The sequence below is a fragment of the Lactuca saligna genome, chromosome 1, assembly GCF_052625555.1.
Source record: "Lactuca saligna cultivar CGN05327 chromosome 1, ASM5262555v1, whole genome shotgun sequence".
Classification (NCBI taxonomy): Eukaryota; Viridiplantae; Streptophyta; class Magnoliopsida; order Asterales; family Asteraceae; genus Lactuca; species Lactuca saligna.
In genome coordinates this window covers 76671329-76699257 of record NC_136417.1, presented here as the reverse complement: position 1 = coordinate 76699257, position 27929 = coordinate 76671329, and the positions used below count along the sequence as shown (strand labels likewise).

The 27929-nt window shown below is 37.5% G+C and overlaps 1 protein-coding gene across 1 annotated transcript; it reads right to left on the bottom strand.

Annotated features, from left to right (window-relative positions):
- Positions 1–24374: 24374 nt before the first annotated feature.
- Positions 24375–26617, bottom strand: LOC145040123 (F-box/FBD/LRR-repeat protein At1g13570-like). The gene is made up of 4 exons (XM_078988102.1): positions 26484–26617; positions 25076–25908; positions 24809–24976; positions 24375–24714 (listed from the first exon to the last, which is right to left on the bottom strand). The coding sequence occupies exons 1-4, from the start codon at positions 26485–26487 to the stop codon at positions 24424–24426; spliced, it is 1296 nt and encodes a 431-aa protein (XP_078844228.1). The 5' UTR covers positions 26488–26617; the 3' UTR covers positions 24375–24423.
- Positions 26618–27929: the final 1312 nt, after the last annotated feature.

Sequence of the window (27929 nt, the reverse complement as noted above, 5' to 3'; positions counted from 1 at the left end):
ATCTTTTGGGAGATATTCAAGATAGTTAATAAGAAGTCCTTAATATAACACCCAATATGAAATATTAAGGCTAGGACATAACACAATATTTTATAACTTGGAAGAGGGATGCCGTAATCCAAGCTATAAAATATTTGAAGGTAGGTGAATGACGATTCACCAATTGCCACCATGAAAAACGAATTAATTTATTATGTTTTTATTTGAAAACTCCTAGATCTTTTGAGATTCATTGAAATGTTCAATGGCATGTTTCAATCTCGAGTGTGTGCTTCAAGTTTTGTGACTGGGATGCCGAGGATCACAAAACAAGGTGTGAAGTAACCATGAAAATTACTTCGTACTCTTAAGTGTTTACCCCTCAATCGATGTGCCAGTTAACCACACACGCTGCATCGATACTATGATAAACATTAAGTTACCCTTTTCCTACCATGTTAAATACGAGTTAGTGTGATGGTTAACCACACACGCTCCACTAACTGACTTAAACAAAGTACAAAGTGTAATTTCATGGATTAGCACCTTATTCACATTTTCCTAAAGTAACTAAGATTAGGAATTATAAAACACATTTATTTACTTTATGTTTATCATTAATACTTTTAATGAAGGGAGAATAATAGTCTTTGTCCTACTCGTTTGGTTAATGACCCTCCACCAGTCAAGGAAGCGGTGGGTGAGAGTGGACACCCATTAAACTGCCATTTTATAGGCAGTAACCTTGTACCCCCCCCCCCCCTTATAGACCGACTTCGTGAATGAGGCCTACTAATGGTAAGACGACTTGTTCTTATACCTATATATAAATATTATTAACTTATAAGATTATAAAGTATAAGTGTTGAATTTTAACTTTTAGAATTCTAAGGGCTTAACTTGGAATTAAAGTATTCATTAGAAAATTTTACAAATTCCAAAACTTGAGGGCAAGTTTTCGAAACTAATCAAAACTTTTCATTTCATAACTTATGAGTTTAATAGTTCATTAAAATGAAGGGCCTTCATTTTTTATGTAACCTCTTATTCTTTAATAACACCTTTAAAGAAGTAACTCTTAAACATCCATAACTTGAGGACAAGTTATGGAGTCATAATACTATTTAATGAAAAAGACTCTTCATTTTTTATATGACATATGACACTTTTATAAGCTTTAAGATTCAAAATCTGACCTTTTATGTAACTTGAGGATAAGTTACAAAAACACATTTTATGAACTACCTCTAGATTAATTAGGATTGAAAACAACTAAAACACATTTTTTTTCCATTAATCTAAACTAACTCGTAAATCAAGGAAACATAAAACTTTTGGTAATCCATAACTTATGGAGTTAAATACTTGTTTTATGATGAAACTTTTCATGTTCCATAATTTAAGAATAAGTTATAGAATTCTTTAAAACATTAACACCAAAGTTTGTAACTTCATAAAAAACTTTGAATCATTTTTTTAAAACCTTTTCATATCCATAACTTATGGAGGTTTCAAAAAAAAAACTTAAGATCAAACTTCTAAAACTAATAAAATAATCATATCATTTTATCTTTTACTAAATTTGACTTAATTCAACTCATATAGCATATGATTCAAATTTTACAAATAATTAGTTTTCCACAAAAACAAGTAATTATCTTAAAATTTTACAAACGTCATGTTTTTTTTCCTTTTTTTTCAACTTTGAAAATAAAACATTTGCATCAATATAACAGAAAACAACCCATGGCCTTAAAACCATTATTGGGTTTTGAGCATTCTAACACTCCTATTGTGTACATGCGACCCTAAATACCTTGGATCTATATTTTTTCTATTATACATGCAAATATGAATATTCCAAGGTATTACCCTAACTAGCATACAAACTTTGATACTTGGGTAATAAAATAGATAGAATACATACCTCTTGATGTAGCTTGACTCCATGAAGCTCGAGAACCTAGTGCCCCAAGTGTGACACCTCAAATGGTTCACACAACATCATCAACATTTGGAATAACCATGAAAAGAAGATACTACATGCTCAAATCGGCTAACCCTCATATATGTATTACTAGTGCCAATTTCTTGAGCTAAAGGGTCCTTATATAGTGTGCACATTAGGGTTACACCATGTAACCCATAACTTTTCCCATTCCTTATGCTCTATGGGTTTTAACCACCATGGAGTATCCGTGAGTCACCAAATAGGTTAAACCCAACATAAGGAATCATGGATCATAAGCCCGCATATATAAGAATGAATGATTTACACAATCAATCCCCATATATTTAATTAGTTTCTTTTGATCACTAAATTAAGTCAAAATTAATTCTTGATCAATACTATTTAAATAACATGATTTCATATTAATATATTAGAACTTATAATATATTAATATGTCACAAATGTCTTTTTCTCACAAACGGTCTATCCAAATGTTCTGATGTCATGCAACCCAAATGGACAATGTCGAGTCGGGTCAAGTACATACCAATTATAGTTATGGACATAGACACTAATCCAACAAGAACAAATCCAAATCCCAAAATAGAAGCATCACAATACACTAGTAATTCATCCAATCCCTCGAGTAGCGCTAGAATCGGGGCCTCGCATAATTTTTGTCTGAAAGTCTCGAAAACCAACTAGTGATCGGGGCACCACGTAAAAATCGCACTCTTCTTGGTCAACCGGGTCAAAGGTATCGCGATCTTGGAGAAATCCTGAATAAATCTCCGATAATACCCTACTAAACCCAAGAAACTTCGAATCTCGAACGTGTTCTTCGGAACCTCCCAATGCCTCACAACCTCAATTTTGGCTTGATCAACCAAAATACCCTCTTGATTGATGATGCGCCCAAAAAACTGGACCTCACACAACCAAAAATCACATTTGGAGAATTTGGCATAAAGCCTCTCCATCCTCAAGATTTCCAACACTTCCATCAAATGTTTTTCGTGATGCTCCTTAGTCTTCGAATAAACCAAAATATCATCAATGAAAATGATCACAGCTGATCCAACATCGGTCTACAAACTCGGTTCATGGGATCCATGAATGCCGCTGGAGCATTGGTGAGCCCAAATGGCATCACCAGAAACTCATAGTGACCGTAATGAGACCTGAAAGCAGTCTTAGGTGTATCCTCATCTCTAATCCTCATCTGATGATACCCCGACCAAAGATTAATCTTGGAAAACCAAGATGCATCCTAAATTTGGTCAAACAATTCATCAATCCGTAGAAGTGGATAATGTTTTGTTCACTGTTATCTTGTTCAGATCCTGATAATCATTACACATCCTGTGTGACCCTTCCTTCTTTTTCACAAACAGGATCGGTGCTCCCGATGGAGAACTACTCGGACGAATGAATCCTCGGTCCAGCAGCTCTTGAAGATGCATAGCCAACTCCTGCATCTTAGGCGGAGGTAGCCGATACAGTGCCTTGGTTATCAGAGCCACTCCAGGAACTAAATCAATACGGAACTCCACTTGCCTCTCCGGAGGCATCCCTGGCAACTCCTCCGGAAATATGTCAGGGAAATCTTGCACAATCAGATCACTGCTCAACTCTGGCACTGCTCCTACCCTCGAGTCTGAAACATAAGCCAAGAACCCAGAACAACCCTACTGAAGGAGCCTCCTAGCCCTCGTAACAGTACAAAGAGCCGATCCATGTGAGGCTCTCTCCCCATGAATAGCCAGTTCTCCCCTACTTGGGGTTCGAACTCTCACCAGCTGATGCTCGTAGTCTATCATAGCCCTATTGTGCCCCAAACAATCCATTCTGATGATCACCTTCAACCCCCGCAAAGGAATCGGGAGCAAATCAACAAAAAACCTCTCCCTGAGTACATTCAGAACACTCCTCTAAAATACCCTTGCAACACTCACGGTGCAGTCATCCACAATCTCCACCTTAAGTGAGGAATCCATGGTCCTCGGAGCATCCTGAAACTTCTTGTTGGGCGCAAGGGATACAAATGATTGGGTAGCCCCCGAATCAAAAAGAACGTGAGCCAAAAAGCCATTAACCAAGAAGGTCCCAATATTAAATCATTATACCATAAGCATAACAATAAAATAACAAGACATAACTAGATCACGTACCAGTCATGAAGTCTGGTGTTGTTCAGGCCTCCTCTGTAGTCAACTGAAATGTGGCTTTTTACCATAGGGGCTTCCACCTTAATCGGTCAGCAATCATTAATCCTCATTGTGGCGGGAGTTGATGCCCCCACTACTCCTCCTCCTCTAGCCAATTGCGGATAGTCTGCCTTTTTATGACCGACATGGTTGTAGTGGAAACAAATCAAGCCCTTCCTGGGGAAATCCCTGCTCACGTGGCCCGGCTGACCACATGTAAAACATACCGCACCAGTCACTCGGCAAGCAACGCTGTGTAGCTTACCGTACTTGGCACATCAGCCACGACCCTAATGGCAAGATTAGAGGTCTTAGGCTTCTTGGCCTGACCCAGTGCTACCTAAACCTGCTCCGGCTTTTGCTTGTTCTGGAGATCCAACTCAAATTCCTGTTCCCGGGCCTTCCCCACCATGTCATTCAGGGTCTCTTGCACCCCGAAAAGGTCACAAAACTCATGAATGTCATCTCTCAGCATGGAATGATACCCTGCCCACTTCATCTCCTCATCCACAACATGCTGCTGAACCAATAGTGTTGGTTCCCAAAACTTGGTAGTGATCTCCACCACAGTTTCGGTAGTCAGCTCCAAATATTGGAACTCTCTCACCAATCATTGCACTTTAATGGATAGTACAAACTACAAATAAAATACTCCTCCTAAGTCATCTCAGTTACTCTTGATGATCCCACCTTTTGGGTCACCTCCTCCCACCAGTCACATGCTCGGTCCCTCAACATAGAGGATCTGAATCCCACCTTTGCCACCTTGGGGAAAAAGCTCATGTGCTAGGCATTCTCCATGTCTGCCACCCAGCATCAACTAGTGATGGGATCCCTGACCCCAAAGAACTCGGGCGCACCACACACCTTGAACTCACGAAACAAGGAGTTCAGGCCTTCACCTAGCCAACAATAATCTCGGCTCCAAAAGACCTGAGTCATTCCTCCATGATCTCCATGATGCCCTCCATAATTAAATTTATGACACGATTCAACTAAGGGCCCAAAATCAAAATATTTGGCCCACTAGTCAAGCCCAAAAGTCTATCTAGCCATAATGGGACCAAGATCATGTCCAAATTATGATGGGCCACATGGCCTAATAAGGCCAAATCAACATACCAAAAATCTAAAGAAATTCCCAAGGTCCAACACCAACCTAACAGTCTAGGCCCAAGGCTAAGAGAAATCGAGATGGTCCGCAAAGTCCACCGAGGCCCAACTAACCCAGCTTAGCGTACGCCCAACATTTAATATAAGTACGCTAAGCGTACTTGGTCCTTTCATTGTACGTGAGGCGTACAGATTGGTACAGCCAACGTACAAACAAAATAAGGATGTTCTCCATTAAGTGCTTAATGCGTGAAGTCCTTACATTCCAAACTCAGATCTAGGTTATTAGAAGAGTCCTAAGGCATAAAGTTGGCAACTTTATGCCTTTACATGTCATATATGCTCCCAACAACCCTTTACAACCCATTAAGACCTTTTCAAGGGTTTTAGTTCATGCATGGAGGCAAAATAACCAACAAGTCTACATTTTTATGACATGAACGAGCTAAAGCACTTCAGATCTACCCTCCATAATCCCTAGAGTTTCTAAAACTTTAAAGAAATGATTCATGAACTCAAAAAGGGATTACATAGAAAAACCCTAGCTCTATAAATGACAATGATAACCAAGGAGAAAGCTTTTTACCTCCATAAGCTTCCTAAGCTGCTCTAAATGCAAGGTCCAGAAGCCTTTCCCTAGATCAAGCTAGCTCCCACTTCTTCCCTTTAGCTAACACACCAACAATGTGATGTTTGAGGTACTCACAAGCTCAAGAAACAAAAAATATTGATTCTAGGGTCTTAGGGACATTTGACTATGATGGGCCCATCCCAACATAATATGAAAAAGTCACAAAGACAACTGACATCCTACATAACACATTCTAGTGGGCCGAAATTGGTGCCTTCGACCCACAAGTATAGTGAGGAGACTCACCTCAATCTGATGTCAAAAAATCACACACTCAGGTTGTTGTTACCAAGACTTATCATACTGAACATACTCAAGATAAATCCTAATCAATAACCAAGGTAATAACCCATAACCAAAGGTCTAAATCATAATCCATTGTTTTAAGGGTAAAATACCATTTTACCCTTCCCATACTTCACCCAACTAACCATGGCCCAAACCTAAATGCCCTAAGTTCCAAAATTGGACCATATAGACTCTTGGTAAGTATTCCCCTCATACCACCCCAGGATGCATAGTGCACTGCTTGATTAAATAAAGGGTAACGGGTTAAAACCTGCCACGTGCATCATACCAGGAGGGTATGCCCATCGTATGTCGGTTGAGGCCCAAAACTACTTTCTAAGCTCTTAATACCATAAAACCTAATGTCCAACTCCCAAATCTGATTCTAAGGGACGTCTTAAGTAATAAGGTTGAATTTGCATGGCTTAATGGAGTCCAAACCAAAGCACTAGATTCATAACATCACCAAAAGAACACTACCTCACAATTAGAAGAGATATACCCTATAAGATTCAATTTTTATGACTTAATGACCTCATAAATGGCTATAAATGTTGCTTAAAGGCTCTAGAGTAACTTCTACTCACAAGATCCAAGCCATGGGACCAAAACATGATCATAACATAACCTAAAACTATATCTATACTAAATAGCCATAAAGTTTGAAGCTTTATACCACCAAAAGAAAGATCAAGATGAACAAGGTCTAGATCTACAAGCTTCAAGACAACTAACACTTCTCCACTGAGGTCCTTCTTCTCCAATATGCACCAAGAGCACTCCAAATCACTCAAAGGAATCAAGAATCTCACAAATGGGACTCGGTTTCGACGGAAATGCTTTAGAGGATGAAAGTTGAAGATAAGAAGGGTTTCCAAGAGGTTAAGGCATTTACATAAGGTCCAAGATCCAAAAATTAGGATTTGACCCTGCCATGCCTACACCTAGCATACTAAAGAGAATCATCGCTACCAGCTTAAGCCAAGTACGCCCAATGTATAGGCCAAAACTCATTCCCATTCTATCTTCTAATGGTCATAACTTATTCGTCCCAACTCCGTTTTTGGCGTTCTTTATATGCTCGAAAAGGTAATTAAAAGCCCTAAAATCCCATCTAATCTCCTTTGACTTAAAACCTTCCAAACTAGAATCCTTAATTCGAGAAAATGTCCAAAGCATTACTTTTACCATTATACCCTTGTTCTCCAAAGGACAAACCGAAAGATTGGATCACATAACCTATATAATCCACACTCAACTGATTCTAAAGCCCAAACCCCTTTGATGTCTAGGGCCCTAACTTGAACAATTTAATACCCATAATTCATGAAATAGGAAGCTTCTCGAAATAGGATGTCACAACTCTCCCCCACATGAACTGGTTTTCATCCTCGAAATCACTTCTTGCTACTTTCCATGCACCCATATGTTCCTACCAATTCTTGTCGAACCCCACTTCGAGCTAAAAGTCGACTTATACATACAACGATCTTCAACTGCTACAATCGAAACCTAACCTTAGCACGACTCACATGTTCTGATCAAGAAAGATTCATTGACATATTAGCTTTAAATAATGAAGAATATCCATCACTTTTCTGCCAGAAATATTGAAATCCAATACCTTGCCTGACCTCCACACATGCAGAACCATTCTGAAACATAGTCAATATGACCTCACTCTACAACCTGAACTGAACGAAGTCCTTCTGATACTAAATTATCTTGCTGAGACCCTTGGAAAACAGAATCCCTGACCTTTCATAGTTGCTGAAAAGATCTTCATAGAAAACAAAGTAAACTCCCATCGTGAGTCTCATCCCTAAGCGCCAACCAAGTGCATAACTTACATTTAATATCCAAGGATTCATATATTCATTTTATCCGTGATATTCTATTCTCATGGTGAACTTTTACTAAGCTGAGATGTAAAATCCCAATCATCCATTACATCAGACAATCTCATCCTACCCTAGCCCGTACTACTGAAAGCACAGGACCCATACGCGTATTGGGGAAAGCATGACCTCTAGGGCTGGGTTGGGAGTTGGTTCCCGGGATAGTGGGAAGTGTCTGAGATTTCTGGTGGTTTATTTACAGTATGGACACTTCAGGAAACGTTGGGAGTGGATCCGGGTCAGGAGCAGGAGAGGGAGTTTCGGGTGGGTCTGTACAGCCCGAGATTATCAGTCAGATGAGTATGCACGAGTTGGGTGCGAGGATTCGTGAGATCCTGCATGATGAGGTTGCTGCATTGTTTCGGGCTGAGCTGCCAGAGTTGTTTGGGTCGATCAAGACCACCATGGTGGAGTATTTTGATGAGCGTTATGCGGCTCTCACGGAGACGACTGCCGCGGTGGCTACAGCAGCTGTAGCAGTGGCAGGGGGAGGAGCTAGTAGAGGTTTTCAGTATCGGGACTTCGATAATACAAAGCCTCCTACCTTTGATGGAGTTCAAGATCCGATCGTTGCTATGAGATGGTTATCAGATGTGGAGGGATGTTTCTTCACGTGTTCATGCCCTGCTGATCAGAGGGTGAGGTGCGCTCTGAACCTATTAAGGCTCGGGGAAAAGGATTGGTGGAGATTGACCACGGGGTCGTACTCGGATGCGCAGAGGGCTGCGATTTCATGGGATCAATTCAGAGAGATGTTCAGCACTCGTTATGTTCCGCAGGTCGAGAGGGAGAGGTTGGCTCAGGAGTTCTTGGAGCTGAAACAGGATTCGGAGTCGGTGACGGAAATCACCAGGATGTTTACTGAGAGGGCGATGTTTTGCCCTGAGTTTGCTTTGGAGCAGGCTCAGATGTCCCGATATCTGAGTATGCTAAAGAGAGACATCAGGCAGTTTGTGTCTGCGCAGAGGTGCGAGACCTTGTTAGACTTGCAGGAGGCCGCCAGGCGGCGTGAGTTAGAGATTGAGTTGCAGATGCGTGAGCTGAGGCAAGCTCCGGTTCAGTCGCAGCCAGCGACGAAGCGGTCTAAGACTGTTGATTTTAGGATAGGAGAGCAGAGTAGCTACGTCTGTGGAAAGTGTGGAAAGGGTCATGCCGGAGTTTGTCGGTCCGGTGGTACATGCCGCAAGTGCGGAAAGGAGGGACACTATGCGAGGGATTGTCGGCAGACGGTGCTGGTTCGGGATTTGAGGATATGTTATCATTGTCATCAGGTTGGACACTTGAGGGTCAACTGTCCACAGCTTGCTGCAGGGCCGGTGCGGGCTCCAGCACCGGCCACGTTGAGGATCACAGGTGGAGGTCAGGATGGAGCGGAGCCCCCAAGGGCTTAGGGTCGTGCTTTTCGGTTTGCTGTTGCAGGTATGCTTCTTTCCTATTGTCTTAATTATTTATGATTATTGTGGAGTATCGTTTATCTGCTAGTCTCGTTAGATGGTTATGGGTTTGCGTTTTGGTTTTTGTGTGGAATCCGTTGTTCCGTGAGGATTGGGCGAGTTGTGTTCGAGATTTTGTTTTGGTATCCTTCGTTCCCTGAAGGATAGATATGGTTGTGGATTAGTGCTTCGAGCTATCGAGGATTATCTCTGTGAGGATTAGTGGCGGATGCGGCGTTGGTTTGAATGTCAGGTAGCCTCTGTAGTCTGAGGAATGGATAGTTAAAGATTGGGTTCCTTTCGAGCGGGTTGTTCAGTGTGGAAATATGTTTTTATGGAAGTTGTTAGCGTTGGTGAGGAACTAATTGCGTGTAAGTGTTATTTTTCTCTGCATTGTTATTTTGGGAGATCGGTGATGGCGACCGGTGGTTAATTGTCAGTGTCTTAAGTGGGGGAGAATTGGAAATTCTCCGGATGGTCGTTAGGCTTGAGAGGTTGGTTAGCTGCGTTGGGAATCCAGCGATATTTCGATCAGCCTAGAGCAGGCTCGTATGGGTGAGTAGCAGGTGTGCGGGGCGGAATACAGACCTAGAGCATCTGATTGTGGAAGGCCTGGGAGCAGGCCGGGATCGAGTATGTATGATGGAGTTAGAGTTCGGAACCCCTATAGGGCTAGAACGGTATGCACGGGAGGACTCCCTGAAGAGATAGCTCGGAATGATGAATTCTAGTTGAGCGGTCCGGATAGACTGAAGGCCGGTAGGCGTACCAGTCAGGCCGAAGGCTCGGAGGACGGTCCAGCCAGACTGAAGGCACTAAGAGCGGTCCAGATTGGCTGAAGGTTCTGAGGGTGGTCCAGATTGGCTGAAGGCCTGGTGAGGCGGTCCAATCATGCTGAAGACTCTGCGAGTACTGTTAGATCGGTTCGAGGTTATGGATGGCGTATGTTGCCGTGTGATTGCATTGGAAGGTCTGGCCCCGGGTAGTGATCTTGACCAGTGAAGATAGTGCATGGGCTTAAGAGTCCCTGCAATGAGAGTCAGAGTAGTTTTGTCGAATGGATATCGGGTGCGCTTTAAAAAGGTAGTGTAGCGTGGGGTGAGCACCATAGTACCTGTCATGGTGACAGGGCGGGCGAGTGGTTTCCTTGGTAAGGAGAGAGGGAGGAATGAAATTCCGAAAGGGAGTGCGAATCCACGAAAGTGAAAGTGGCAGTGTAGAGTTATGATCGGAGTGGTCCGATGGTGGTTTTTGAGTAGCGTGTTTGCGGCAGTTGAATAAAAGCTCTTCCGACTTGAGATGTCTGCTCAGGGCGCGGAGGGAATTCCGCAGGCGTAGAGCTAAGGGGGGGGGGGGTTCGGAAGGGATGCAGGGAGAGAGTCTTGGACTCTCAGTGAGATTCTGATCAGGGTTTTGGGTATGTATTAGTGGTTCATCCTGGAGGGATGTTTGAGGATATCATCAGTGTGTCGGGTTTTCCAAACCTGAGGGTGCTAGAGCTAGTTCAGCATGTGGGTGTGATTGCAAGAGGAGAACTCGTGGGAATTGCTCCGGGATTGAAGAATGGGTCTTTCTGTCGTCATGGAATGGATAGAGTGGGATTCGGATCGGGGATCCGATGGTTCATGATTTCCTAGCCATATGAGTCAAGTGAATGATGAGAATTGGAGCAGTAAGGCATCATGGGTAATTCTCGGTGGTGAGTGCGACTATCGGAGGGTACAGCCGGTGCCCGGTTTGAGACGGTGGTCAGGACACCGTAAGGAAAGAGAGAGTGAGTTTGAGTTTCGTGGAGTATGCCTTGAGGGACCTGGTCCGGTTAAAGCCAGGTGGCGCGTCGTGGGAGTATTTTGGAGTTGAGTTTCCGTAAGCTTCGAGGACGAAGCCTAATTTAAGTGGGGGATAATTGTAACATCCCGGAATAGCAAGAGTAGAGTTGAAGGGCTAAAAGTGTAAATCTTGAAGGGCGACTCGGCGAGTCCATGGATGGACTCCGCGAGTAGAGTCGCGACTTTGGTCGAGTGTCAAGCGACCTACTCGGCGAGTCCAAAGATGGACTCGGCGAGTAGGTGCTGGGTGAAGAAAACCGTAAATCCGGGGAATGAGCCCTATATAAAGATCATTATGTTTCCTCCACAGCCTCCTTGATCCCCCTTGAGTCCCAGAAACCCTAATTTCGTGGAGGAACCCCGTTGTTGAGCAAATTGGAGCTTGGAGAGGTGTTGTTGAAGAAATCTTGAAGGAGAAGAGGCTTGGATCAAAGGGATTTGCTTGGATTCGAGTTTCATTGCTGTTGGGGCATTCTTTGGAGGTAATATTTCGTTCTTGGGCTGTGTTCTCTTAGATTCTCATTTTGGGGTTGTGTGGGAAGCTTAGTTGTGTGATATCTTGAGCTTGAAGGATAGATCTGAGGTTACTACCTCAGATCTGGAGTGGAGAAGATCTTAAGAGCATTAAAGCCCCTGTTCTTGTGTTGTTAATGGAGCTATCATGTCCCAAACCTTAGTTCTAAGGTGAATAAGGCCTAGATCTCTTTGGATTCACGTAAAGTTTGCCACTTTACGTGATGGATGGATTGTAGGAGGTTGGATCTATGTTTTGGATCAATTGCATGGCCTGGAGTGCTTCTGAATTGATTCAGACCGGTGATACTCGGCGAGTCACATGGGTGGACTCGACGAGTTGCTTGAAGATGGCCTGGAACTCGACGAGTTGGAAGAACAACTCGGCGAGTCTGTTCTTGGACTCGGCGAGTCTTGTCGAAGAGTCCCAATATTTTCTGGTGGAGTCGAGAATCGGTGAGTCAAGGGATGACTCGGTGAGTTGGGTGCGAGTGGACTCAGAGTTGTTGGACTTGGCGAGTTGGGTCGCTGATTGAGGGAAGTTCTGAGCATAGCGACTCAGCAAGTCATCAGGTTGACTCGGCAAGTAGGGTCAGTCGGGGGTTGACTTTGACTTTGTTCAAGGTTGACCAGTTGTCTTCCAGGGGAATTTTGGTAATTTAGGGTATTTATTGAATTGAATGTTTTGGTGTTCAGTGGAGGAGTTCGTGTCAGAGTTGGAGCAGCAGGATCTTATCCTTTCAGCCGGCAGTTTCGAGGTGAGTTATCCTCACTATATCAACAGGGTCTAAGGCACCAAGGTCGGCCCTTATCGGATTGAGATTCGGGTAGTCGTTGTTATTTTGTTGTTGTGATATGCTTGCATCCTGAGAGTAGGACGATATATGTTAGAGACCTGATTGAGATCGGTATCCTGAGAGATAGGGAAATGCCATGCTAATGACCTGTTAGGTTTGTATCCTGCTTAGAGTATGTTATGCTATGTGATCTGCTAGATCGGCGTGTTTGAATGTGAACTGTTATATGATTATATGTTTATGTGTACATGGTTGTTTGGATTGGAATTGGATTGAGGCGGTCCTGCTATGTGCTGTAGGCCAAGATACTCAGGGCGGACCGATTGTTCCGAAGGCCCAGCGAGCGGTCCGGATATGTTGTAGGCCCCACGCGGACGGACCAGACATGCCGAGGCTCAGAGAGTGGACCAGGCCGACTGAAGGCCCGATGCGGGCAGACCAGTCATACTGTAGACTCAGAGAGTGGACCAGGTGAGTTGAAGGTCCAGTGCGGGCGGACCAACCACACTGTAGACTCGAGGTACTTGATTGGACTCGGAGGGTAGACCAGGTGGACTGAAGGCCCGTCATGGCGGACCAGTCCCACAGTAGACCCGTTATGCATGACTGTTCTGTGATTCGTTATGAGATAGTGCGATATGTATATGGTATATGAGGTTGGTATTTTAGGGGGTATCTCACTAAGCTTTCGGGCTTACAGTTGTGGTTTAATGTTTTTTCAGGTTCTAAAGGGAGCAGTGGCAAGGCAAAGGCGTGATCGTACCGTTCCTCGCGTTTATGTTTATAAAATGAACCTGGGAATACTCTGATGAATAATGTATTGAAAACCTTTTGTAATAGTGTTATTAAAGTGGACTGTTCTTGAAAAATTTAAATTGCCTTGATTTTTTTTTTCGGTTGTTACACATACTTGATAACTTAATGTACAAATCTATTATGTACAAACCACTCATCTTTTTATGAATAAAAACTAATTATGGTAAAAAACAATCAACGAAAATATTTAAGAAAAAAAACATCAATTAATTTTTATTTCATTTTTAATATGGGTATGATGTTTGCCCAAAGATTGGACATTATTTAAGAAAAGAAACATCAATTAATTTCTTTTTTTCTTGTTTTAACATGGGCATGATGTTTGCCCAAAGATTAGACATGAATTTTTTCTAACATATCAATTAGATAATTTATAGTCATTGAAACAGTCAAATGATAATTACATAATAAGAAGTTTAAGACCAAAGTCTTAAACTAAGGAGCTTAAATCTCCACCATTAATTTCATATATAATGCATCTAATGGTAAAAAATGGTGATCCATGTGAGTTAAAAGTAACCAATCACAAAAAAGATACATTACAAAAAAAAAAAAAAAAAAAAAAAAAAAAAAAAAAAACAAAACAAAAAAACAAAAAAAAACAAATGGTTTTTCAATATTTTTTTTTCTGGTTTCATTTTTTGCACACATCTACCAAATAATAATATATTAAGAGCCAAAACAAATGATAACACTCAAAAAGAAACTATTTGTCGTCTGTCTTATTATGTAGTTATGCATATTACTAGATATATATATACTACTTTATAATAAATACATAATAAGAAGTTTAAGACCAAAGTCTTAAACTAAGGAGCTTAAATCTCCACCATTAATTTCATATATAATGCATCTAATGGTAAAAAATGGTGATCCATGTGAGTTAAAAGTAACCAATCACAAAAAAGATACATTACAAAAAAAAATAATAAAATAAAATAAAAAAACAAATGGTTTTTCAATATTTTTTTTTTTCTGGTTTCATTTTTTGCACACATCTACCAAATAATAATATATTAAAAGCCAAAACAAATGATAACACTCAAAAAGAAACTATTTATCGTCTGTCTTATTATGTAGTTATGCATATTACTAGAGACAATTCACGACAAAAAAATGCAACTATGCACCTTACTAAAATCTATTCGCCAAAGGAACAATCTACACAAAAAAATCTATATTATGGCCGAAAGGAACTATCTTGCGTCAAAAACAAACTAATTGCCGCAAGGAAACTATCTGCCGGAAGGACCTATCTGTGCCGCTGCATCGCGCGGGCATCCTACTAGTATATATATATATATATATATATATATATATATATATATATATATATATATATATATACACACACACACACACTAGCCGTTTGTCCGCGCAAGGCAGCGGCAGCTAATAGTTTCTTTCAAGCAATTAGTTCTATTCGGAGACATGTTATATTTCTAAGAACACTTGCACCATTATCGATCGGTTTCACAAAAATAAAAAGTGCAATGCCAAAACCAAAAAATATTGTGGTTGTGGATTTCATGGAGGCAAAGGAGATGAAGATTTGAATTAGTCTCCAGTCAACTATATTTTATACAAAAAAAATTAGGGAACTCCAATTTGAATGAGCTTTTAAATTTCAAACGATTTGTCAAAAAGAAGTGTTTCAGATTTCGAATGCACCAAATACCGGAGAAGAGATATTTTAGGAGTACAAGTTGGGTCAAAATTGATGAAAATACTAATTCAATCCCTAAAAATAAAAAAATACTAATTTAAATGTGTTTTTAATACTTGTAAGCCTAGCATTATCATTTGTAAGATATATATTATAATATTATTATGTTAATAGTTGGTTGTACTTTAAGCTTAAAAACTTGAACGTCTTTAAAAAAATATTATTATTATATTGATTCTATTTATAGAAATAGTAAGATTTTTTTATAAGGTAGTATATATATATATTCTATTTGTTTAGTTTTTTGTTAGATTTTAATAAAAAACAAACTTTTCTTCTTGAAATTCTAGAATTTTTCATCAAATTTCGAACTTGTTTTTAAATTTCAAAGGACTTTTTTCACTAACTCTAAAATTTAAGTCTGAATTTATTTTTTTGTCCAAAAATATTTTTTATCGGTTTAGTAGTCACCATTCCGGACTTGATGGTTATTTTGCCAAAACCAATTTATTATTATAATTTTATTTAAATGCACCTTACATAGTGATTATAATACTCAAAATTCCTTTATTGTTTTTATATAGTTAATGATATTAAAGTCATTATAACAAAAAAAAAAAAATAGTATTCTATCTTTAAATTGCTATATTTTTTTTCAATAGAAGATGAAATTAATTTTTTCCACACTATATTTCGCAAATTTAATTTTATTTCGTGGAGCCCACATAATTTCTAGATAAAGGATGTTACAAATAAACTACTGCTTGTGGAAAAATGACGTTTATGAAAAATATAAAATCCAAAAAATATGAGAAAATACAATTCCAACTAATCCACAAACCACTTTGTAAGGTTTAAGTAAACATTACAGATGTGACTGTTTTAGGAATGATTTTCGTAGGTAATGATTTGTGGAAATCGAGGTGGCCTGCAAAAATCTCATGGCGACCTTCGAAAATGTCCAGGTGGCCTACGAAAATACTAATATGTGTCACCTACAACATCTTCAAAAATCTATATAAAGAGCCTAACAACATAAGAATATCATACCAAACTTTGTTACTCCTCAAAAATCCTAAACTTGCATTTGTTTGCAAAAATGTCTTCCTCTTCTCTATTAAGAGACTTGTCAAAAATTATTCATCTCATCAATTACCCTTCCACCTTTAAATATTGGATAGTTGAAGAGGATGTAACGGAAAAAGAAGAAGAACTTGAGAAACACACTTTCAGTATTAATGCATAGGTGTATGTGATGGACAAAAAGAAAATGAAATCGGGGAAAATTAGATAAAACAGATGACAAATGGAGTCTCAAATATCTATTGTTTAGGGAAAGGGTGAGGTGATGGTTGAGGTGAAAGAGCTAAATAGAAAACAAGCATCAGTTAACCAATTAAAAAAAAATTACATTGCCTCTAATGATAGACTAAAGATGATGAATACTATGAAGTATTTTAGTATCTCGTGTTTTGTTTAGTATTATGGTATGTTTTATTTGGTATTTTTGTTTAATTTCTCTTAATATATAATAATATTACATATTATTAGTTATCTATTAAATGTTCACCTACCAACTCAACTCCATCTCATTAAATATTCACTTATCATTACATTAGATAATATATAACCACCCCACCACCTTCTTATTTAATGTCCATCAATCACCATTGTAAAATTTGATACAAAGAGTATGAAAGGGATAACGTATTTGTACCAAAATATGTTTTCATCCTCTTCTACACCAAAAAAGAAAGTTTTTTTCAAATTGCCCACAAGCTCAAATGCACTGATAATAAAACACTTAAAGCATGGAGGGCGTATGATGAGATCAAGGAGGCTACATTAGCCAAAGAAAAAATTGAAGTCACTTTCACAATATTTGTATAACAAAGTACGGGATGAGTTATATAAAGCTCAAATCAAGGAAAAAAATATGTACAAATGATGCAAAAGAGGAAATAGTGAAATTAGAAAATAAAGCAAGCACATAGAATGAGGGTTGAGTTTAAAGAGATGAATGGTAAAGTAGCATCGATTGAGGCGAAGAAAAAAAAATCATGTTTGACTTTTCATAATAGTAGATGATGAGTAGTATTGTATTGTTTCTTTGGTTATATAAAGTTTGCCTTTTATTTAGTAATATTTATGTCACATATTTTAATATATTTAGAAATTTTACATTTACCAACAATCCAAGATCAACACCGTTTTTTACATGTAGCAGCATCGTAATTACCTACGTACTGATAATTTACTAGATCAACATAATGAATTTGTGGTTTTATTGATGTTTCACATGGTACTATCAGCCTTTAATATGTAGTATATCTAAGAGAATATCGAGGATCGAGATATTTTTTGTTACAGATACTAGTTTTCATATACAACTTGTTCATGGAATTGTGGTTGTGCTAGTGTTCCATATGTAACATATCCACTAGGATTCTAAGGATCATTTGTAGAGATAAAAATACATGCTTGATTGTTGCTACCTCTTCTGATATATTTGTTTTTAGTAGATCTTTTTCATGTTTTGCTACAGCTTTCTTTTCTACTATATCAGTTCCTACTAACAATATATATATATATATATATATATATATATATATATATATATATATATATATATATATATATAGATTTATTACAATGTATTGAAAAATCGATGACTCTTCCACTAGATATCTATCTACAAGATACAAATATACATGAGTTGAAAGTTGTTACCAAATACAAATATACATGATTTGAAAGTTGTTGAATAATGTTTTCAATATTTTTAGAGTTTAAAAAGTCCTTTGAACATGCATCACAAGGCTCTTAACCACATAAAATAGAGTTATTGTTGCAAAAGTTTTGTTGGCATTGTTTGCATGTCGAAATCTTAATGGTTTTTATTGAGACCACTTGGGTTTGAAAGCTAACTCAATAAAATACATTCCAGGAAAACTATCACAAATTTTGGTTACGAATTGAGTGAGATGTGGTTGTTTAAATTCAAGGGGGGCTGTCAAAAACTGTACGAAAAGGAATGTATGATAATGAGCTCAAGCTTTTGGTTCCTTCAAATCTTTTGAACAACGACATAACCTTTTTGGGAAGGTGAGGGTGGATAATATGGTGACTCCCCGTGTATGTGCATGTGGTATTGAAACACCGAAAGGTACTTTGGAAGAGGGGCCTGTGGGGGTAAGCGGATGACTAGAGTCAGTCAGAAAGTCATCAAGTGTTTCCTTTTTAGAGTAAGCATTGACTTTAGATCTCTTTTTGGTTTTTGGTTTGGCTGGAGATGTTATGCGTTTGGTTGCCTTCTTTTTCTTGCCACTAGTCGAGACTTTATGCGTTTGTTATGCGTTTAACCACATCCGAGGGTTGTTCAATAAAGACTAAGGTAGACTGTGTTGGGTCATACACAGTTGAAGTCTTTAAATGATATTTCAAGAAAAGATAATTGGATGGTTGAGTGCCCAACATGTGTTGTGGCAATCTACTTGTTGGTCTGAAAGATGATTGGTTTGGAAGTCTATAAGTCTTTATAGCTTTAAAGGAGATAAATACTTCTATCAGTTCTGTGTTGATCAGAATTGGCTCTTGTCTCTCTTGGTAGAGTTGCTAAAGTGTAAGAGCCCAAAACCTCGGACTAGAAATTTCTTGTGGCTTTCTCTTCACGGAAAACTTCTGAAAGTCTTGCTAGAGGACCTTGGTCAAATCAAATTCATTCGTCTTCCCTGAGTAGATGTTGTAAACCACATAGAGCTAGTCTTTGCTCATTGTATTAGTTCCTCCATGTTTTCTTGAAAGACCTTGAAGAATGAGGTGCATGAGTACCATCCAAAGGCCAAGAACAACTTATTTATTGAATTTCTTGGCCTTAAATTCTTCTGTATACCTTATTTTTCTGAGAAACGTCTAGAAATCTTTAGACATTGATTCTTGCACGGAAAAACCCTTGGAATTCTCTGATATTCCAATCACTTTGAGGAAGTATGCTTTGACATAGGAACAATGCGATCACCTGTACTTTTTTTTCCATAACTCCATCTTGGATTTTAATCCTCTCAAAGGTAGTATGAAGGATTCGAAGAGGAATTTATGGATTTGGGATTTTAGTGAGTGGAAAGGCGATGTAATACAATGGTATTATTGGTAGACATTCAAAAGTACAATGCCATAATTGAAAAAGAAATAGAAATGTTAATCATTTGTAAATGAATTATGTTGTTATTGTTAGCGAGTAACAAAAGAAAACAAAAAGAAAGTATCAACATGTATTACCCATTAAAGCATTGCAATATTTTATAGACGGTGCTTATTTCATGTTTAATTAAAACTTTTGGTACTTGACACTAAAACTTTTAACAAAAGAAGTTAAAGTACATGGACAATTACCATTTACCCCAAATATTGGGATTGTAAAATTGATTCAAAAGAGAAAGCCTTTTGAATGAAAGGTGAGCTAGTTAACTTACTATGTGTGCAATAAAAAATCATAAAAATCTAAAATGATTACATAGCAATGTACTTTTATTGATTACTTTAGGTTTACATAGCAAATAGAATAAGAAAAGAATGTGATTGAATAATTGTACTTTTAAAAACTAATAATCTATTAATTCATAAACTAAAGATAAAAACAAACATGAAGAATCTATAAAATTATTGGATGAAAAAAATAAATAACTAATTTAGTGGTTACTTTTAGTTTCATGTATATTAAAACGGATCCGAGTAAAAATTATATTACTTCTTGACTTGACTTGCTTGAACTTTGAATTCTACCATTGGATTTTTTGAGTTGTATTATTTTGACTCTTTGAGTATTATCTTTTTTATTTCAATTAAAAATGTTATATGATTTTCAAATAAAACAATCTAAATTTGTTGTAATCCAAATGAAATTGTAACGATAACCAAATGGTTTAAATTATTGAATTAACATTATGATACTCTAATTATTTAGGTAGGTATAATTATTTAGGTAGGTATTTTAAAAATAACTTTAAAACATTTTTAATTTTATTTGATATTTTGATTTAGGTTTTCAATTTAAAAACAATTAGTTTATTATGTTGGCAATTTAATAAATTAGGATATTAGATTGACAATTCAAAAAGTTTGCAACTAATATGATAATAAATTCTATTTAATAATATATATAAATTAATAAATTAAATATATTATATTGAAATTTGAAAGGTTAAGGGTTTCAATGCTCAAGATGAAAGAAAAAATATATTTTTCATAGTATAATATGATGATATAATACTTTTGGGTGATTCCTCTTGTACACTTACATACGAATGAGATTTTGAAACATCCCAAAAATACAAACCAAAAATTTCATTTGAAAACTTTTCTAAAGCCCTAACATCCAAATATCATATAAGAAAAACATAAGTCGTGTGTCACAAAATATCATAAAATATGTCTTATATCAAACTGATGTCATGATAATGTCAAAAATATCAAAGTCTAAGTCCCAGGTTAAAACTGTGGTGGGTGTCATGTCATCATCCCGAGCCCTTTCCCTTGCTAGCTGAAGTACCTGAAACCAAAACTGAAACTGTAAGCATGAAGCTTAGTGAGCTCCTCCAAACTACCACATTCCATATAATATCATATAAAGCATATACTGGCCTTGCCCACTGCATCGGACCGAAGTCCGGAACTAACTAGGGCCTTGCACACTGCATCAGACCGAAGCCTGGAACTAACTAGGGTCTTGCCCAGTGCATCGGACCAAAGTCCGGAACTAACTAGGGCCTTGCCCACTGCATCAGACCGAAGTCCGGAACTAACTAGGGCCTTGCCCACTGCATCGGACCGATGTCCGGAACTAACTATGGTCTTGCCACTGCATCGGACCGAAGTCCGGAACTGACTGAACATAGCATAACATAATCATAACATATAACATAAACACATATATTGCATACTGCATCGGGCCGCAGTCCGGAACTCATAACACATAGACATGCCTGAATCACAAAGACATCAAGCATACTAAACTACTATAATCTAAACGCGCTGGCATTTTGGTCGTAGACCCGTTCCTACTGGAAAGGAAACTTACCTCGTAAGGCTGACTGCTGAAATGCGGATCGGGAACTGTCTGACTGCTGCTCTGGTAACTCCCCGGCAACAATTCCCATAAAGACACTTAATCAAACACTGATAACTAATATTAGGGTAAAATGACCATTTTACCCCTGGTCAACGTCAACGTCAATATCCTGGTCAAAGTCAACTTCCAGTTGACCTGACTCGCTAAGTTGGGCCGCCAACTCGTCGAGTCCCTATCCTTTCTTTTATCCTTTTATCTGACTCTACTTGTCGAGTTTAACAAAGACTCGGCGAGTTCTCCTTCTATAATGGCATCTAGTCAACCTTCATCTGACTCGCCGAGTTGTATGAACAACTCGTTGAGTCCTCCTTCATCATATGATCGTGCCCAGTCCATGACTCACCGAGTTGTATGAACAACTCGTTGAGTCTGTTCTTGCGGTTAAGAAGATTGTCTTGGACACGCCGAGTGTGTTCTTTCCACTCGCAGAGTCGCATGATATCCAGGTCGTGGCTCAATCTTAAAACGTCGAAACAATCCTTGGGACCTTTCTAAACCTCTGCTAACACTCGATTGGGTTCCTTGAACCATAACAGAGTTGGGACTCAACTCTGGACTCGCCGAGTTCCAAGAACAACTCACCGAGTCGATGTTGTCCAAGCCTTATATTTTGTTTTCTAACGAACAACACTCATCCAAAAGGTATATTTGGGCTTCTAAGATCGATCTAGCACATAAAGTTATGAACTTTACGTGAATGCATGGAAGTATAAGCTTTAAGGACCCAAAATGAGGTCTAAAAGGGTGCATGGGCTAATATGGCCATAAAGCTTCCATCTTTATGGCATGAACTTCGTTCTATAGTCTAGATCTGAAGGTGAATCGACTTAGGATGTCCAAGTCTTAAGGATCAAGCTTATTGACCCCAAAACTCCATAAAGGGGCAAAGGAGAAAATCTATAAAACCACAAGTCAAGTTTTGAGCTTGATTACCTGAAAGTGAAGAGAAACTGATGTTGCTCCAGGATCTTGTCCTTCTCCCTTGATCCTTCTTCCTTCCAACTCTTCTACTAGATACACAATGCACCAAAAACCCTCCAAGTCACTAAAAAGGCTCAAGTTTACCAAAAGGCAATTAGGGTTTCAAAAGTAATGCTCTAGAGGTGATGGAGGCTGGACCTGAAGCTCATAATGTTTCTTAAATAGGGTACAAACCCCTTAATTAGGGCTTCATTCAGACTGGCCTACTCGTCGAGTCCAAGTGCTGACTCGGCAAGTAGATTAGTTAAACCCGCGTCCGATCCTCGCATCTACTCGCCGAGTTAGGGCTGCCACTCATCAAGTCACTAATACAAATGATATAGAAGTAGATCAAATATGTACCAGAAACGGGGCGTTACAATTCTCCCCCACTTATCTTAGACTTCGTCCTCGAAGTCTGCTGTCTCTACAAACAACTCTGGGTAGTGTTCTCTCATCTCCTCTCGGGCTCCCACGTCCACTCTGAGCCCTTGCGGTGTTGCCACTGCACCTTTACTAGCTGAACCACCTTGTTCCTCCTCGGGAGTTACAGATATCCCTATTTAGACTTTATTAGTAATTTGCAGTGTTGTAAAAATCGGTCTAGGCGGCCGATTAATCGGGGATTAATCGCTAGGCGGTCTACAACCGAATAGGATTAAGGCTAATCGGTCGGCTTAATTGGTTTTGGTCAAAGGGGGTCAAAGTCGGAGCTAGACGGTTCTAATCGGTCCTAGGTGGTCTTAATCGGTCCTAGGCGGCCTAATCGGCCAAAATTTCAAAATTTCAAATTTTTAAATATTAAACCAAGATTTTCAAAATTTCAAAAGTTCATAGTATTTCAATGTTCAACTAATATATAAAAAAAATTTTAAAAATTTAAATTTAAAGTTTTTCTCCAAAATTTTCAAAATTTCTATGTTTTCAAATGTACAAATACCCAAATTTATTTTTCTTAAGATATATTAAAATTTGAATAAGTTTTCTTATTAGTTGGATGATAAATTGTTGTGCTTGTTATACTTATTATTAAACTTTTATGCTTATTTATTTATATTCTTACGATTAAAGTTAGATTTATAAATTTTTGAATAATTTTCATAATAATTAATGGTCCCCGATTAATCTCCACCTGGCCGATTAATCCCTAAACCCCAGTCCACTGACTAGCTAACGTCTAACGTTTTCTGCAACCTTGGTATTTTGTAAATTGATGTGAATTTTGCCTTACTGCAATAATTGAGTTAATATGAAAGAACCCTACATCTTTGAAGAATGTTGACACAAACACATCCTCCTTTTGGTTTCTAGCATTACTTACGATTAACTTCATGTCTGTGAAGCACTCAAATGAGGTTGTGTTTGATGATTAAGACGCAGTTGATTCATTGTGTTAAGAGATGGTTAATTCACACCACTCAGTTTTCCATCTGTTTTAGATTGGTTTAAATAATGAATATAACTGTCCTGATCTTAATCCCACACATATTGTGTTTCGGGAGCCAACAAAGCCACAAAGAAGACATACCCAACCATATTTTGTAGTTTGACATTGTATTGTTTGTAAATATTTGCATATAGAAGCTATAATCTCAAACAGAATACCACATGACGCTTGTTGGTGATTTCACAATATCACCTTTTTAATAGAGCATTTTTTATAATTTTTATAATTATTCAGCAAGTTAATTCAAATATTTTCACAATATCCTGATCTTAATCCCACACATATTGTGTTTCGGGAGCCAACAAAGCCACAAAGAAGACATATCCAACCATATTTTGTAGTTTGACATTGTATTGTTTGGAAATGATTACATATAGATGCTATAATCTCAAACAGAATACCACATGATGCTTGTTGCTGATTTCACAATATCACCTTTTTAATAGAGCATTTTTTATAATTTTTATAATTATTCAGCCAGTTAATTCAAATATTTTCTCAAACGGGAACATTTCATTTAGCAGGAAAAAAAAATACAAAACGTTAAAATGGTAATTTTTTATCATTCTACATAAATCTCGTATTTTACTTCGATGAAGTCTTGATTTCGGTTGTAGGTATCTGTCAACATTTTCGTAAATTGATTTTGATTTGTTGTTCATCTACTTTAAAATTGTACTTGATCACGTGATGTAAAAATAAATACAAAAAATCAGTAATGGCACCCCAAAAAAATTGCAATGTGATTGAACATTATCACCTACATGATTATGGCTTGGGATTCAAGTAGAACATTTTTGCTTTTGTTGAGGCTCTAGGGAACTGCATAATATCCATCGCAATGTCAAGTCTTTTTTGAACATCAGAAGCTTTACTTGGTGTAATTGTAAACTTCTGGAGAGAAGGGGAATGAGCAAGAATAAGTTTTATAAAAAGCAGTTCCGGTTTCGATCCTTCTAAATATGTCATCTCAACAGTTTGCAACTGTTCCAATGTACAATCCAAGCAGTTTGGGGATTCCAAATGATTTGAAGCTGCTCCCACATCAACCCAAGTCTCCTAAAGAAACAAAAAATGTAATTAACCACAGTTGATCATCAACTCTTGTATCGGATAAGCGAAAATCTTATACTTTTAATGTTCTTTACTTTACCATTGCCATGAATATATGCAATGTTTCAAGATTTGGTGAGTTCCGAAGCAAACAAAGAGCACCATGAAGTTGATGCAAATCAGCAAGTTGATAATGGAACAACCGCAATTGCTTTAAACTATAAATTGTATGTGGAAGCAATTTTGGAATTTTTTCTGCAATAAAAAACTGTGAGATGAAAGTTAGTTTTTAACTTACCCAATATACAAAAGAATTACAATAGACCGGAAATGTAGGATCTCTTAAGAAAAATAATAAAAAGTTTACCTTAAGAAAATAACTGTCGATATAAAACTGTCTAACTCTCGGAAAGTTACTCAACATTTTAGCCAAAGTCATTTTTTCAACTCCTACAAAATCTTGTATGGGTTTCTCGAAAGCAATCCAAACCTGAAAAAGGCATCGACTTTCTAATAACCGAAGCAACATTGCATCAGGACAAGCAATGACAAATAAATTCTGCAGTTTTGTAGCCTTAATGTTGAAATTGTAAACATTTGTACACGTATTCAGGGTCAACGTCTTAAGCCGTGGTAGGTTGATCCTAGTTCCACACAACCTATCCCCAAAATCAATATGCTTGAGACTAAGTTCTTCAAGATTGAGAAATCCTTCAAACTCACGTGGTGGATTGAAGAAACCGTTTGTCGTTTTCAAACTTCTCAATTCTAGACAAGAAAACACACAAGAAGGAAGTTCATAACGTTGATTTGTATTAATAATGATGAGTTCCGTGAGACTGTTTCTTGATAGGAGTAGCATGAATTGGTCGACTTCTTGGAAGCTATCAAGAAACACATTTGGTATATAAAGAGCAAATTTCAAGATCGGACCCTTGTGAAGGATCAAGACTTTGTTTATGATCCTTATAAACCCATTACGACCAAAAGCTCCATTTTTTGCAAACTTTCTAGAAAACTTCGGATCAAAAACAAGTGCCCTCATTGTGGTCCATCTGTGCCTCCAAATTTTTGATAAAATGCTTGTCCTTACAGCATCTTCAATCGGGAGCCGCTCTAAAATCGAGTCTATCAAGTGTTCTGGCAATTGACTGATCCAATCTTCCTCAGCCCAACTGACATTCCTCCTTTTAATTCTCTCTGTTATTAGATTCAGAAAAAAAAAAATGGGTCCAAGTTATATCAAATATAAAATGGAATCCAATAAGAAAGATGGAGCAACGTGACGTTTCTAATACTCTTCTTAATTAATATACTTTCATTATCTATGAAGCTTTTGGGTGTGGTAGCATAGCTCATGAGAAAGAAACTGTCTCATTGATGATACTTATGATTTAATGGTTATAAGCATTTTTTTAAGAAAAACTGACTCACGTATTACGTTTTGTAACCCTAAAAGATCATGATCAAAGTGTCTTTTAACAACATAATTATTTAAAAGGTGTCACTCATGCCACGAAACCTAACTTAAAACAATTTCTATTGGGTTCAATTTTGATCTATCCTCGAGCTTCTATTTGCATCAATGGTTTTAACAACTATCCAATTATCTTTCGAATGCGTGAAATAAATCTTATGGAAATCGGTTTCCTGATTTCTGTTTTCCTGCGGATACGTAATGATTGACAAAGACTACCCAAAAACAGAGTTTATGTTTCCAATTGGAATGAACAAAAGAATAAAAAAACATGGTGGTTAATGAAGTAGAAACTTACCCATTATCAGGCAAAACAGTAGTTTATCCGTTGGTGTGAAGTGTCGAAGAATCGGGATTCAGGAATTAGGGCTTACTATCCACCAGACCCTCGAAAAAATATATATTAAAGTGATCCCGATTTAATAGAAAGAAAGAAGAAGGGAGGGAAAACGGACATATATATATTAATAATTTTTTAATCTGTGTTTTTTTTTTTTTTTTTTTTTTTTTTTTTTTTGGTTTAGGGTTAGTTTATAGGGCAAGTTGCAAAAAATCACTTTATCACCATAAATTTTCAAATTTAATGCTGATTTTTTTCTATAATTATATCATTATATTTACAATTTTGTTGCAATAACAATTAAATAACCGGTTTTACCTGTTCTCTTGATAACTATTTTTCTTGAATTGCGATAAAATCACTATGTTTACCAAAGATGCAATTTTAATACTGTTTTTTTTTTCTCAATTATATCACTATATTTATAATTTTGTTGCAATATAACCAAATGACCGTTACCATTAATCTAGCATATAACCAAATGACACTATTTTACAATTTTGTTGTGATATGTATTTATGTATGGTGTGTATGTATATCTATTAATGTATCATGCATCATGTATATGTATATTTATGCTAAAATGCATATGGCATATGTATACTGAAAATGCATAAATTACCAAGTTAAAGTAAAAGAGTTTTTTTGGCATTAGCTTTTTATCTTGCATGGTCGTAACATAAAAGGAAAAAAAATGGCCAAAGTGCAAGGTTTTTCTTGAAATTAGTTTTTTTTTTCTTTCAGAAATCTGTTAACCAACTAAAATCCTCATATTAACAAGTTAAAGTTTCAAAAAAAGTGGCTAAAGTTTCTTACCTGAAATATTTTAGGTATATAGGATTCCACCTCTTAGAATCCCGCAACCCCCATCTCACATGTCATGTCTGAATATTACATAATTCTTGAATATCACAACTCAAGATCTCTTTTATGTGTTCAAGTCTATAAAATACATATTATACATAATACTCAATCATGTGGCTAAAATCATTAAGCTTACCATTGTGTTCATAATAGCTCTATATTATAAACATTAACATCTATCTCGATTATACACTTTTAGTTGTTACTAAAACATTCATTGTAACTGATACCGATTTTGATTGAACTATAAGACCTTATGACCCCTGTTGTTATGCAATGCAGATAGACAAAACAAGTTGCACTGTACTGGAACAAGGACTAATGTCAATGAGACACAAACTGTAATCTTTTGTCGAACAAAATGGGACAGTGACTTGGTCATGATCTCTTGTTTATCTAAAAAATGTGAATACTCTCTTCATCCACATCAACAAGAATAACCCTAGAAAGTTTGTCCGTGTAGCCTACATAACTAACATCTATATATAACATTCAAATCTATTAAGACAACATGCATAAAGATTCCAAAAGTTGGAGAAG

What these genes read in the sequence shown, in the direction of transcription:
- LOC145040123 (XM_078988102.1), bottom strand. An exon ending in TCGACAGTTATTTTCTTAAG is followed by an intron (nt 24,977 to 25,075) that starts GTAAACTTTTTA and finishes TTCATCTCACAG; the next exon opens with TTTTTTATTGCAGAAAAAAT. An exon ending in TGCATATATTCATGGCAATG is followed by an intron (nt 24,715 to 24,808) that starts GTAAAGTAAAGA and finishes TTGTTTCTTTAG; the next exon opens with GAGACTTGGGTTGATGTGGG.